This window comes from Eptatretus burgeri, chromosome 16 (assembly GCF_056783735.1).
Source record: "Eptatretus burgeri isolate ZD-2024b chromosome 16, Ebu_testis_v1, whole genome shotgun sequence".
Classification (NCBI taxonomy): Eukaryota; Metazoa; Chordata; class Myxini; order Myxiniformes; family Myxinidae; genus Eptatretus; species Eptatretus burgeri.
In genome coordinates, this window is record NC_140976.1 from 24,287,713 (window position 1) to 24,303,473 (window position 15,761).

At 45.0% G+C, this 15,761-nt stretch overlaps 1 protein-coding gene across 10 annotated transcripts in view; it reads right to left on the minus strand.

The window, feature by feature from the left end:
* Positions 1-2,288: 2,288 nt before the first annotated feature.
* LOC147010716 (uncharacterized) overlaps positions 2,289-15,761 on the minus strand; it is a 60,067-nt gene continuing 46,594 nt past the window's right edge. For 3 of the 10 annotated variants that reach the window (XM_085859645.1, XM_085859643.1, XM_085859646.1), the window contains 5 exons: positions 7,685-9,772; positions 6,507-7,478; positions 5,600-5,755; positions 3,160-3,305; positions 2,289-2,908 (listed from right to left, as the gene is read on the minus strand). In XM_085859645.1, coding sequence (XP_085715771.1) covers positions 2,761-2,908; positions 3,160-3,305; positions 5,600-5,755; positions 6,507-7,478; positions 7,685-7,849 — 1,587 coding nt within the window. In that variant the 5' untranslated portion in view covers positions 7,850-9,772 and the 3' untranslated portion in view covers positions 2,289-2,760. Of the gene's footprint in view, positions 2,909-3,159; positions 3,306-5,599; positions 5,756-6,506; positions 7,479-7,684; positions 9,773-10,198; positions 10,216-10,519; positions 10,635-10,710; positions 11,165-15,761 lie in introns of those variants that run through there. The other 7 variants (XM_085859650.1, XM_085859651.1, XM_085859644.1 and 4 more) reach the window with 7 other exon arrangements.

The following is a 15,761-nucleotide window of genomic DNA, read 5'->3' on the forward strand; positions in this document are numbered from 1 at the left end:
TCCTAAACTGTTAAAATGTTCTGATTTTTCTTTAACCTTTTTTATATAAAAAAGTGCCTTCATAATGAGGGCAAATAAGCCTGAAATCCTGATAGGCAGCTCCGTTTGATGTTTAACCAACTGTGAGCACAAAAAAAATCTGTTTGACACGTGTCGCTGGGCTGAAGCCTCCAGGTCGGAGGTGATGCTTTGGAGTGCGCTTGTGCAGCATTTCACGTTCATTGGAGATCAGAGGAGTGCTTGTCATGTTCCATACATTTTGATATATATATATATATATATATATATATATATATATCTTCTTCTTCTTCTTCTTCTTCTTCTTTCGGCTGCTCCCTTTCGGGGTCGCCACAGCGGATCATCCGTATGATCCGCATAGTGATTTGGCACATGTTTTACGCCGGATGCCCTTCCTGACGCAACCCTGGTCGCCTCTTACGACCCAGGGATCTGGTACACCTATTTTAACCGGGGCATACATATATATATTATATATATATATATATATATATATATATATATATATATATATATATATATATATTTATATATTATGGTTTTGGAAAAATTACCCAAGGAGGAGAGCGTGGACACTAGGTCACCCGAGGATCAGTTATTTCATTAGTCTTTGTATAGATACTCTTTGGTCCCTTGTGAAAGGGCTGTTTGGGGGCATGCATTGGCTGGACTATATTTTTCCAGTGTCATGTCTCTCCCTTCTCCTCTCTGTTACTTTCAATCATCCCTTCATTACCCCCATCGGCCCATTTCAACGGTCTATCAAACATCCTTTCAACAGTCCCTTCTTCACCCCATCAGTCTTACCTTCAATCCCATGGCCGTTCGGTCATGCGGGGTTCCTTTCCATGTTCCCTCCATCTGCGCATTGCTTGGTAACTCATCGGATCTCACATGCATGTGCGTGGTGCTTGCTGCTCATTGTGGCCTGCGAGGCACGACGCTTCTCGTGGGCGTGGTACAGTGCGAATGGGTGTTTTGCGTGCAAGGGAGGAGGCTGGGGGCTCTTGTTGCGGCTTTGTGCATGTAGAGGGCGGCGCAGGGGGCTTCGTTGAAAGTTCCCTCAGAATGGTGTGGCAATTTCCACATGTGACGTCATGCACCCACCCCCATTGGATGTGGACTAATGAGCGGAAAGGTAAAGGAAGGAAGGTTTCACGAACAGTTGGTGTCGAGCTTCTGTGGAAAAAGAACACTCCTTCCACGAGCGTCATCCTGCCCTCTCGATACTGTCAGCCGTGAAGGACAAGGAGGGTGAACAGCGGCACCTCATCGACAGGGGCCTGAGGAAGAAGAATCTGAGGCAGAGGAGGGTGAGTCGCACATCCAGCTCACGTATCTGGGATGCCGGAGAGGACTCGCCTACAAGGTCTGGGCACCTCAGGGAAGCAGCTGCATGTTCTCATCGCTTCACATTGCCACTGCCTATCTTCCCCATCCATTTTTCCTCTGCATTCTCTTGTGTAATTGTGTGAGGTGATGGAGAGAAGGAAAGACTGCTTTCCTTTTCTCCATTCATTACTTGCCAGTGTGCGGAGTTATCTGTGCCCGGCAGCCTCAGGAGGGATCCAAGTGCTTCCCCTCGTACCTCGGATCCATGACAATATATGTGTGTGTGTGTGTATATATATATATATATATATATATATATATATATATATATATATATATATATATATATATATATATATATATATATATATATATATATATATGTGGGGTTGACTCAGCCTGTCATCCTTCCGAGGTCGGTGAAGTGAGTACCAGTGTACTGGGCCGGTGTATACCCCGGTTAAAAATAGGTGTTCCATATCCCTGTGTCGTAAGAGGTGACCAGGGGTGTGTCAGGAAGAGCATCACTATGCGGATCATACGGATGATCTGCTGTGGCGACCCCTAACGGGAGCAGCTGAAAGAAGAAGATGTGTGTATATATATATATATATATATATATATATATATATATATATATATATATATATATATATATATATATATATATATATATATATATAGTAAAAATTCACAATGATGGGAATGCAATTTGAGCTCTCAGTGCAGGAATTCTAACTTGGACTCAGCAGCCCCATATACTGAATCGACCATCAATCCACTTTCTCGACACAAGAAAGATGCATCTTGCCCCCTAACGGCCAAAGTTAGGCACCACTCAAAGACTAAGATAAACTTTTCGTTTTCACAAGTTTGACATTCAATAAAACCGATTTTAAGGAAATGTGAGAGAAAATTTTAAATTGACAAATGAAATGTTGATTTTTTATTTTTTATTTTTTCCCCCCAAATTTTAAATTTAATTTCTACGTCTCAGACTCGTGGAGGAGCTTGTACATGGTGTCAGACATCTCGGAGAATGACATGATGAGACAATGGAATAACAACATGCATTTGAACCTCGGATCATGTGATTTGAACAAAATAAGTATTTATGAGACACAAGGGCCAAACTAAAATGATGATGGAATCTGAAAGGACTAACTGAGGAAGTGAACACCATAGTTGACTTGTATATTATAAATAAATTATTGTAACATGAAAAAAAGAAGTAAACAATGCAATTGTTTAACAATAACAACGTGGTTAATTAATTTTGGGTTGTGCTTTAACAGAATTTCCGTCAAACACTTGGACATTTGACATTTTCATGTAACGTCATCAGTAAAGATAAGTGGGATAGCAGTGCATTGTGAGTAAAATTATGCTGTATGAGTTTTCGTGGTGATGTCAGAATCGGAAGTTTGGGACTTTGGAGAAAGCATTGAAAAGATCTTGGTCTCTCTTAGCCCGCCGTGATTCGAATGCCCAGACCCTCATTCTTTGTCTGAATGCCTCCCGAGCCGTTCTTCGCTCGATTGCCTTCCGATGCAACCATCTGTGGGTGGAGGTCAAAAACATCTGATGGTCCATGTGTTATGGAAATGAAATGCTTGGGAAAGATCATCTATATAAAAGGAAGAATAATGGCAGTTGGATGAACCAGAATGGTTTTCCAACATCTAACCTTGTAAACTCTAAAGGGTGTCTAAAACTCCGATCAGGAAGAGTTGATATATGACGAGACGTCATAACAGTTATGGCTCTCATGGCAATATTGATAAGGCATGGAGGGAGCCTTTTGCTCACTCTCTGTATGCACGCTGATTCTCCTCGGGGTCTCTTGAGGCCTCCTCCTCTGCTTTCAGTGCCGCCTCGCGCTGCAGTTTCTGCTCCTTGTTCTTCTGCCGAAGCCACTGGTGGAAGATTTCTTTGCGGGGCATGACCTCATTGACCTGTGGGAAGTTACTTTTTTTTGAAAACAAGTTGACCCGGGTGCATGGGGAGGCTATTATGTGTTTCAGTCTTCTGTAAGAAGATGACAAAACAGATTGTAAGTATATGGTATTCATAGAATACTTACCCCATGCAGTCTTGAGAAGGACTAGTTGCAAGTCAACTCTTCCAAAGGCAAATTTGTACTTAAAAAAAAATTAAATTCAAATCGTATGAAAGACCAAGTAAAATAGGTGCTGCATTGGAGTCATCAGAAGGAATCCGAACAAGCAAAAAGCAAAGATGAAGTCATCAGGAAGAAACTGCATTGGACTCGGGTTTCAACTGATACTTCTTTACTCTGAAACCCGTCCAGGCGCAGCCAAGTGAGCGTTTATTCAAAAAAAGAAAAAAAAAACCCAAAAAGAACCCAGATTCAAAAGATTAAATAATTCTGGCTTCCACACCATGCATCCGATCACATTGAAATTTAAAACGTTGATTTGCCATCACGACTAAATAATAATGTCGAAGTTTCATGTCGATTGATACAGTGATTCAAGAGAATTTTTTTTTAATATCTTCCTTCACTACAATATGGCTGCCAAACCATGTCATCTATCAATTATTCATGAACACCCTGGTATCACCAAGGTTTGGGGAACATGTGTGTGAAGTCTCTCCTCAATCTGTCCTGCCGTTATGGAGAAGAAGATTTTTAAAAGTTTTTGGGTAAATCCAATATGGTTGCCAAACCATGTGATGTATGACATCATAGGTGGGGAACTCTGTGCCTAATGGATAGACAGTTATACCTGTAAAGTTTTTGCTTGATCTGTTCAGCTGTTTCGGAGAAGTTCAAAAAAAAAATTCATATGGCTGCTGAACAACGTGACATGACGTCATTTTTTTCTGTTGACCAATTTATCCCGAAATGATCCTCAATTTTCATACTGATCAGATGTAGCATTCTACGTATGCAATTACAACATCATAATGAAGGCACCTTTGACATCATTTAAAAAAAACACATTTCCTCTGGGGAGTACTTGCCAGGTGCCAAATTTCAACATTTTCCATGGAGTGGTTTCAGAGATACAGAGGTCCAATGGTTCTCCTTTTTTCCAACAAGGCTGCCACACTATGTGACCTATGATGTCATAATTACCCCCAATACGTTCTACATGAGTAGTCACACCGACACTAAAAATTTCCTGTCAATCTGACAAGCGGTTCCTGAGAAAATGGAATAACAAAATGCAGGCACACACGTACGTTCGAATGGACCGATCGCTTAGCCCCGCTTTTCACTTCGTGAGCGCGGACTAGCTAGAGAGTTTCCAGAACATCTTACCTCGTGCAGAGTTCAAGTATATAATTCAATTGAAATAAAATAATTATTTTAAAGGTCGAAGAAAAAAATTAATTTCCGTGTTTTACTGCCATTCACGCAGTCGTGCACTTTACAGCACCCCATCGAACACATTAAATTAGTTATTCATGCCTGTTGTTTGCATCTTTATAACATCTTTAAAAACAGTAAGTTTCCTTTTTGGAATGTTTTTTTTATTATTTTGTTTGACTGCCAGGCAGACAAACAGAAGAACAAAGTGTATCTCGCTCCTCTCTGTGCATGTGTGGTCGCGACGATTTCAGAGACAAAGTACGGCAAAACGACAAACTTGCCTTTCGATTCATGTTCAAAATATAACATTCAATTGAAATACCTTGTTCCTCAATCATAAACTGATGTTTGTGGATGGACGGACGGACAGACAGAAGTGAACCGATTGCTTAACCCTGCTCTGCGCTTTGTGCGTGCGTGGTAATTACAGTGCATTCTGATTTCATACATTTAATAATATATATTTCTGATGTTTGAGTTGGTAATGTCATTCTTATTCAGACTTAACATTTCCCAACTAGTTCAACCACTCTACCAAAAATTAACTGAAAGGCCTGCATGTATGAACTCAGAATTTTCCTCAAACCACAATCCCACATGGTCGGATTGTCATCTTGTCCTTGGAGCTTCATTTGTTCAATAAATTCATCGGTCCAGTGACGAGAATGACAAGTGTAAAATAAAGGAGTGCAACTGATCGGAAGCCTTTAAATACCTATCAGTGAGACTCATCACAGGCCATGTCATAATTTGTCGCAAAGTTTGATGACAACGTCATGACTTGGTCCTCAAAGCGTAAAGTGAGGAAATGAAGACAGACACTTTGAGCCCCGGGAGGGTCCTCGTTCTGCCCTCTGATACCCATCGAAGGAGATTACAACGAATGAAAATCCTTGTATAAAAACGTACATCTCCTACCTTCATCTCTTCCTCGACACGACGTTTTGCTTCCTGCAGTTTTCTTTCTTGCACCATCTGGAGCCTCTTCCGTTGAAGCCAGGTGTGAAAAGCAGTCTCCCGTCTGATTAAGTCCGCCTTTCCTTCTCTGCTGAGCCTCTCTTCTTCCTGCAAGCATTCCATCGGTAATAATAAAGGTTGCCATTCGTAGTCGAAGATGGCCATTCACGTCGGACGTGTAAACACCTGGGTGTGTGAATATTTTCTTTACAGCGTAGGAGATGCCATCCGCACAAGCACACTCGGGTGTACGATATGACACAGCCCCAATGTCGGAGCTTGTCAGGTAGTCAAAAATATCCAAGAGGATCAGAGAACTTACGTTACACACCAGCGGAGCCATCAACCCAGAAAGTGATCCACCAATCAGCTAACAAGGTAGGAGGAGGGGCAGGGGGGTTCTACTTACTGCAAGCGAAACAGAGGCGTTTGGAGGAAGTCGACTTGCCGAAAGTTTGGTCCCACCCGTGAATCAAACCCAAGTGTGTAATGCATGAAGGAATGTCATTTGACCTCTTACTTTCTGGCCTGCAAGTTGTTAGACCAAGCAAGTTTTTTTCCACATGAAGCTAAAAAGCCATTCACATAAACTGAGGAAAAGGGAGGTGGGGTACAATAAAATAAAAATCAATATGGAGAAGGGGGTTTGGAATCTGGAGGAGTAAATGAAAAAGTGTTTGGAGTAAAAGGAGAAGAAATAAGAATATTTATGATGGAATTGGGGTGAGAGTCAAATTCCCACCATTCTTTTGCATTCATAGCATCTCGGTGGCCCCTTAGTGCATTGTTACCATTGGGCAAAATGTGCAGAGATGTATTAAGGACAAAGGTGGGAGTGCTTCGCCGTGTTTCGATTCACCTCGCATGGATGCCTCTGCTTCCTCTGACCACTACTCGGTCTGTACGATGACGAAGGTCGAGGCAAGCTGCCGCTGCGAGGCGACTGCGCGTGCGTCTGCCCCGTAGTCAGTTGATTTTTAATTCCTACAACACCGCCAGCTGTACAGGGCCGTGGTTGGAGCGCTGTGTGCTTGCATTTCAACTCCCCATCCAATACCTCGAAGGTGCACCTTCCATTACAAAAACCAGCTCGGTTGCTTCCCTGACTTCTCAAGTCACCCAAGCTCACAAGCTCAAACTTCCCATCCTTTTCCAGCACGACATCCATGGATGAGACAACAGGATCCTCTTTTTCACCAGTGTTGGCAAATGTCTTCCGATGTCTTAATCCTTCTCTCTGTGGTAGAATTTTGAGGCCTGCCATCCCATTCTCAACAAGTCTCATGGGTGCTTCTTCATAATTTCTGTCCCTTGAATCAACATGACTTTGGGGGACTTTGAAATTGGCGAGATCAGATTTGAATCTGAACGGACAATAATTGACCTTTGACTTCCTATGACAACACATGCACCGTTCTCGCTTGTTTGTTAAATTATCCGTTTTGTCGCATACTGCAGAACCTTCTCGAAGATCCTTGCTGTTCTCTTCTTCCTTCTCTTTGTTGTTCCAAACTCTCCATTCTTCATCTTCCTTTCTGCATCCTGACACCAATCTTTTGTCTGTGCTGTTATGTACCTCCAGCACTCCATCTCTCTCTTTCATCTCATCCTCATGACTCTTCCAAGCCACCCTAGTAGTTACATGTCCTTGTTCTTCCATAACTTCCATTGCACGTTTTCTTTTTGGTTTCTTTTTCTTCAAAACTGTCTGTTGACTTTGAGCTTTTTCATCACCTTTCTGTTCTTCTTCTTCTTCTTCTTCTTCTTCATCATCAGCATCTTGACACCGGAGTTCTTTATCGATAACGGCTTCATTGTCCACCTCAGAGTCCTGGAACAGAAAGAGAATGAAATGTGTCATCTCCACAATGGAGATGAGCCCCTGCTGGCACAGCGGTGGGTTCGTATTAGTGAGAGAAAAAGATGTTTCCCTTTTTTCCAATCCAGACCCAAAAGGGCTATTGCTTGAAAATTTACAGCACAATGTTTTCCAGTTCTAAATCTGACCCTTAGAAAACACGTGGATGGTGTTCTTACCCCCGATTCCTCCTCAAAATCATCTGGGTATTCATCAGCAATGCCCTCTTCTTTCTGCCTCCTCGCCAATCTCATGTCCTTGTCGGCCTTGCCTTTGTTTTCTTTTACAGGCTCGAAGGCTCGTGGAGGAGCTGCGACACAAACCACGCACACATGCAGATACATGAGGCGACACGACACTTGACTTTCACACAAACGCAGCTGTTGAGATTGGGGGAAGTGACTTCACTTCCCATAGCACTCTGGCTGTCAGTGACGTCATCTTTACGATGTCGCTTTTCTCTCCGCACTCAGTGGGGCAATTAAGGAGGAAGTTCTTCCTCCCCATGGATGCCAACCTATGGGCTTTAGGACTTGCTGTAAGAATAATTTTACTCTCGAGAGATCTACACATTATACATATAACCAGGAGTGGGTGAACAGTTGATTTTAGAACAAAACTAGGACATACTTCGAGACCTTTTGACCCCGTAATCTAACCATTTCATCTTTGCATCATCATACGTACGTGTACCAAGTTTGACATCGATCCCTTCAGCCATTCTTACGTTATCGCGACAACGAAAATCTATCATGGACAGACAGACAGACGACAACCCGAAAACATAATGCCTCCGGTGACATCGTTGGCGGAGGCATTTACAAAAAAGATATGGAAGGACGAGCAGGGAATTTGGGAAGGAGCAAGAAAAAGGAAAGTTGTGAGGAAAGAGTAGCAATGAGAGGGGAAGGAAGGGGCGTTTATGACAAAAAAAAAACCCCATAGGGGAACTAGAAAGGGCAATCGGATTGCAGATCCTCGCCAGGACTTGTTTCGTGTGTTGTTTGGCTCATAGGCGATCTACTGACCACATAAGGTTATGTTCATACAGCGGACAAACAGACCTTTTCGGTTTCATTGTAGAGATTCACATTCCAATCGTATCTTTTCTGTAGATATCGTCATGGTCCGCACTTTCTCAATTTGTGGACGTTCTAATGGCACGTACTTTATAGATGCACTCAAAATTCTTACGACTACTACAACTACTACTCCGCATACCCCAGCTGAGGAGCGTACCAACCCCCTTGGGGGGGGGGGGGATTGACCCTTTTGCAGTTCGTTCTCTTGGGGCAGGAATTTGTAATTTGTTCAGGGTGCCGGCGATAGCTCGCCACCTCTTCGTGAAGGACGCCGTGGGATCTTTAACATCCACCAACTAATCCCAGCAGATGGGACGCCCAGTTTAACATCCATCCGAGGAACGGCACACACATTGGTGAATCACCCTGGATGTGAAACACCGGGATGGCAGGTTTTAGCTCGGTCGAGATTCTAACTCGGGCTCGACAGCTTCGAGGCGAGTGTGCGTTCAACATTATTAATAATACGTCCTTTTATAGACATACGGTACTTGTATTCCAATAATACGTACTTTTATAAACGTGGTCACATTGTAATACTACGTACTTTATAGACAAACTCGCATTCGAAGAGTACATACTATATGGACGCACTCGGTTGAAAAAAAGAGACCGTGTACAATCGGCTACCACCCAGCTGGTGTTGGCTCAGTGGTTGGGGTGGCGGCTTGGGATCCTAGGGTCCTGAGTTCAAGCCCCGTCGGCCGCTGAATTAATACACCAGGGGGTTGACTCAGCCTGTCATCCTTCCCAGGTCGGCGAAATGAGTACCAGTTCCAGTGTGTGTACTGCTTGAGGGGCACTGCATCAGCAACACAGACAGTCGCGCTTCAAGAAATGATAGCTACCCCGCAGCTAAACTGTCATACGACCACCACCACCGGCTCCCACCAGGTAGCGACTGGCTTACGTTATCACAATAGCGCGGACAGAAAGACAGACAAATGGACCCAAATGCAATACCCTCTGGCGAGGGTAATAAGCCAACATCTGTGTGTACACTACCTGTCCATTTATGAACTTAAAATATGAAAATCTTTACATAGTGACAAAACACGGCGAAATCCCAGTCTTCTTCCTCAATGTACGTATTTGTGGTCCTCCTCATCGCTCTCCTCTGAGCCAATCACTCGACTCACTCCTCACATCCCACCCGTCAACCTTGCCAGTCGTAGAAGATGGAAGCTGCGGAAGAGAAGAGGGTGGGGTTGGGGGAGTCTCACCATCAGAAAGTCTTCACGAATGGAAAAATGTTCCAGAATTTTATGACCCGTCATACAGGTCCACAAAAATGGTGGTTGGGGAAATGGGGGGGGAGGCAAACACCCACCCAGCACCCCAAATTCAGCAAGTGAAAGGCACTCATTTATCCACAAAATGTACAAAGGAAAAGATTGTTTCATTCATTCCTGAACAGGATACAAGTTCTACTTAACGACACTTTGACGGCTTTTAAAGTTAACAGGTCTTGGAGCGCGGGTTCCAATAAACTTTCAAGGCGAACAAAATAAACGGCTTTTCCCTTCGTCGTGTCAAAGAAGTATGGAAAACGAAAAAACCGAGATTCGGGTCAACAAATAAACAAACGAGCAGTCATAGACTGGTACTTACGAAATCGTCAACTTGACCTCTGACCTTGTCTAATAAAAGCTGTCTCTCGAGAAGGTAGCGACCCAAACCAGAAGTTTCTACGATGATTCTGTACCAAACCATCAAAAATCGAATGTTTTGGATGTTTGACCTCACCGTGACCTTGACCTTTGACCGATTTTGACCAAAATCTAATCAGCACTAGCCATCACCCTCCTGAATCACGGGGTGTAATTTGACATTGGTAGCTTCTTCCGTTCTTAGGTTATCGTGCCTACAAACAAACAAACACATACACAAACAAACACACAAACAGAGGACGGAAGTCATCAATATACTTACGAAATCTAAAATTAATTAATTAATGTGGACCAAGTGAGGTATTCACTCTGATGCTCTGGGCGAAGTGCTCAACAGCGTCATCGAAGGAAAAAAAAAAGACGATGATGGCACTCACAGGTATACTCAAAAGGTGTTTTACAGGTACTCGTGGACACATGCGAACGTTCCAAAGCACAGGGACCTGCGTTTACCTGTTGTGCATTCCCGAACCGTCTCGTAAGCAGATTTATCGCCAAGTCCGCTTATCTCGGGTGGGATGAACGCGCGACGTCGGGGTGACAACAAGGACGTCGGGGTGACAACAAGGACGTCGGGGTGACAGATGGTATCTGATGTTTTTCCCTCCGTCGAACTATCTGAGCGCTCGCTGCAGCGAGTCCGCCCTGTTTATGACGATGTGAGAACACAATGCCTGATCTTTATCCGGACGTCGAATCGGTGTGAATCATCAGTTCGAAACGACGGAGTTTCCTCTCCGGTGCAGGTACATTTTAGCCACGTGGACCTTACCAGGTGACGAGCACCGACCGGGTGGTTCTCAAATTGCCCCTTTAATAGGTGTCTGGAAACCAGAATCTCCCCGCACTGGACAAGCATCCCAGCGTTATGGTAACCACCCGAGCCTTGGTGACGTAATAGCGACGTCACGAAGAGGGAGGGGCTTACGAGGGCGCGATGACTCGTTCTCGGCACAGGGGGTCGCAGCGCGCGCGCCCTTCGCTCGTGGTCGTGCAGTTTTCACATTGAAACGACTTGTTACGATTCATCCGTCTGGTGGTCAAACATGAGGAAAAAGGACGATGACGGGGTGAGGAAATCCCCGGTACGGGTCCAATATGGAGGAAACATTCCAGGGAAACAATAAAACGAATAATAAGAGAAGCGAAGCCTCGTTTGGGGAATTTACTGAGACCCCGTGTGGGGGAGACCAAAAGGTTTCATTTGATCGTGAATATTTTATCACTTTCTTTATACATACAGGTGTGTGTGTGTGTGTGTGTGTGTGTGTGTGTGTGTGTGTGTGTGTGTGTGTGTGTGTGTGTGTGTGTGTGTGTGTGTGTGTGTGTGTGTGTGTGTGTGTGTGTGTGTGTGTGTGTGTGTGTGTGTGTACACTGTGTTTTATCTGTTTTCCATGTACAAGTATATATACACAATCACACATATATACATATACAATTGTATATATTACGGCTGTGGAAATTCGCAAACCACCATTCAGGTCCCATAGGTGAGATAACTCTCAGTACATGTGTAGTTAGCCCCAAACCCATTGTTTTGAGGGAATTTATGTGATTCATTTGGTCTGCGACGCTTTGAGATAGCCGTTTTTTCTGATCTATCTTTATTTTGAACCAACCAAGTTTCAACCGCCACCCTCACAACAACCACCACCATCTTCGCCACTACCCCCTTGACGAACGCCATCCTCCAATTTTCACACTACGGTGGTTTCCGCGTTGGAAACCATCAAGAATGCAAGGAGGGAAAGAAGAAGGCACAACGATGGCGCGTGGATTTTTCCCGTCTGACTTCCCAGTGCTTTGGAGTGGCGGAAGAGCGATGCAGGTCAAAGGTGAGAAAAGGTGGGGGCCTCTTTTTGGGGGAATAACACTCTGGCTCCAAGCCAAAAAACTGACTCCCTCGGCCCCCGGACGGAGTGGGGTGGAGGGAAAGCGTGAGGGCACGCCCCCTTCGAGAAGCTTCTCCAAGAAGCTCGAAGGGAGGTGGGGCCGAACACAGGGCGGAGTGAAGGGCGGAGCCCCGGCTATTAAAGTCCGACACGGGCGGAGCGCTTTTGGTTGGTGCTCTGGCTCGGCTATCTTCTCTTCTCTTCTCTTCTCTTCTCTTCTCTTCTCTTCTCTTCTCTTCTCTTCTCTTCTCTCCTGCTGGCCTGGTCTTTTGTGGGGCGGTCCCGAGACCCCGCTGGCGGGACAGAGCGTCTTCCATTCCCCACACCGCGACCTCGAGCAATAACGTTTCCCCCCCCCCCCTTCTATCCGCGCTGGGATAGCGCCGGAAACTCCGTCCGTGGCGTCGAGCGGCCAACACGTGCCGTTGCGAGGCATGCCGGAGAGGACTCGCCAACCACGCCAGGGCACAGAGTCGCGGCCAGGCGCGACCACGTCGGCGGACGTAGGACAGGGACTCAACGGCCCAAAGGGAAGTCACCATTTCTTTTCGGGGTTTTTGTATGGATCTTGTGGTGCCATGTCTTGTAAAGTAGAACTGTGTAAGTGTTGCCGTGTGTACGCGTATTTGGTGTAACTCTGCGTCGTTGTTTCTTTTGTTTTCCTGATATAGGTGCATTTTGACTGTTTGTTTGGCTGTATATGTGTGCTTTTCGTGTGTTGCGTAATAAATGTGCATTGTGTGAACTGTTTTCCCGTTTCGCTTCATCTTTTCTTAGTTGACCCTCCATCCTGCTTCACGTAAAGGGTTCGTCGTGGGCTTAAAACGCCCGATAATTAATCGGAACCGTCGAGGCTGACAATAACACCGCTCGGTTATTCCGATAGCACGGAACGGACCGCTTAAGCAGTTCGTGTCCGGAGTCGGCCTGCGGCGAGGTATGATCGCCCGGTCGACCATCCGCGCAGGTACTGAGGTAGATCGAATTTGGCGATCAACCCTATCCTGCGCGGGTGGGCAATTGGCACGGTCGTGGTGGGGTTAAACCCCCACCCGTGACTGGCTCCCAGCGTTGTTCCGAGAGGGTCACAACGGAATTGTCCGTTCCGGTGGGCGAGGCGGCCGCCATTCGAGTCGAGCGGCCGATCGCACGCCGGCGGGTGCGAATTCGCAACAAATATATATATATATATATATATATATATATATATATATATATATATATATATATATATATATATATATATATATATATATATATACACACACACACACACTAGTAGTAAAGCCCGGCGTTGCCCAGGCTTTCTTGCAAATTTCCTGAATAGCTGTTAGGGGTTAGGGTTAGGGTAGCTAACACAAATCCTAACCCTAACAGCTTGGCGTAGCGGAGGTAAACAGCGCCCGGGGAAAAGTGGAAATTTGCGTCCCGCGTAGGCCTTAAACTTAAGTGGATTTGAATGGAAAATCCCATAAGGGATATCGATTTATCGATTTTTTTTTTTCGAATATCGGAAGTGTTATGGAAAAAATTTATAGCCAATGACCTAAGTTGGAGCAAAAGCCATAATCGGACCGAATTTGAATGGAATCGGTTGGAGTTTGTGAAAATGCATCACAACGAATTTTGAGGGGCCTCTTAAGGAAGACAATAATATTGTGACATTCACGGGACTTGAACAGTCCCGCTCACGTAGAATGAGCCGAAACGATGGAGGCAGTTTATCCTCTACAACCCAAAGATAGCGGTTCTAATCGCTCTACCGCAAACGGGACGAGGAAGGTGGCACGAGCCGCTTTTCACTGAGTTGATAACGTTTATTTCTCTAACCAGAAATAACAAGACTCGGCAAGAAGAGGGATCCGGGGTGATTCGACGGGATGGTGGTGTGGGTTCGGGCATGGGGAAAACACAAACAATTCCAATGGATATACCAATCTATAACCCTCTAAGGCACCAGGTACACACACACACACACACACAAAACGTAGCTGGTCCTGGTGGTCAGGCTGGCCCGTGGTGTAAACGCAACAGTCCCTGGATTGGCGTCGGACGAGCTGGCATAGCGCTCGTCAGGGGCAGGAGACACCGTGGTGCTGTCGACCTCCTGGTGTCGGCCCAAGTCTGCTCACAGCCGCCAGGGAACCAGTTCTGGCACAAGTTGCGAGCAGGAGAGGGAGGCAGGTCCGCCCGCCGTTCGACCCCGTACTCCCAGCCAGCAGAACCCCAGAGCCAACCAAGGTGAGGCACGAGGCACAGGAAGGCCTCGAGACACGATGAAAACCAGGATCTAATCAGCGCAACAACACCGCACGCTCCCAGCACAACAGCCTCCACCAGAACGGTTTTTCTGTACCGATCTTCTTCCTCTTCGCCTTTCCCCGAACAGAGCCTTTTTATCCTCCCGTCCTCGTCACTTCCAATCGAGCCATTTTATTAGCCCTGCGCCGTCGCCTTCCGCCAATCGTGATCACGGGGCGGAGCCATCCGCAGCACTGTCCTGTGACGTCACGGCAAGCCTCGAGGGAATACTAAAAGGGGTTTACGCAGACACACTTACCCTATCCCGTGTCCCTATCTAATTACGTGACAATTATCATTTCCCCCTTGAAGAAATGGACATTTACTAAACAACTTATCACCACTGAATTGCTACTTATTACATTGAGATCTTGGTAAACTCGAACAGCATGGCATACCTAATTAAACATCCTAATTACCCTTTGAATGCATACCCCCCCCCCCCTCAAACGTAACAATATCATTAGTTATATGTGCCAAATCTTGTTTCATTTCATGCAGTAACAAAAATCTGATGGTGGAACAAAGAAAGGGGTGTGCCGAAATATTAATATATATATATATATATATATATATATATATATATATATCTCATCCAACCTCCCCCTACCTCCTCCCACCCCACCCCCTTTCATTTCATGATTCGTGGAGATCAGCTCTGGGGGTGTGGACAGTGCAAAGATGCAAGTTATCTCCACAGCTGACTTGTAATACCCTCTGCCACCATCACTAGGTGGCACTACACGATACACATTGACATAGAGAATGTTCAATGCCCCTTCCCTCCTGAACTCCAAGACTATAAATGAAGCCAAGTTGGCATGCTCACCACGAGGTCGAACTTGGTCCATGTGTCAAGTGTGGTGGCAATTGGCACAGTAGTTTTGGCGTGATTGGTGTTACACACAGACAGAAAATAACAAATTTACTTTATTGGGTTATACCGTATTCTATAAACATGGGGGAGTTCAAAACGTTCTTTTGTAGAGATGCTCACAGTAGTCCAAGAAACACTGATGTTTTGATAATTTTTCATGATACAATTAATAGGATAAAACTTTTTCAGGGACAAGTATTTATTTTGTTAATACAGTACTGATGGAGAAGGGGGACTAAATTGATTTTAAAAAATTAAAAATCATTACATTGCGAAGGGAATTGAACGAATGATGAGAGGAGAGAAAAATGTTAGAATGTGGCCTTAGTGGAGGAAAAAAGACAAAATGTCAGAGCCCCTGTTTTAGTAATTTTGTTGTACCGAGTTAAAGGGCTCGCCTAAATTTATTTACAACTAAAATGGCTGCCAGTCTA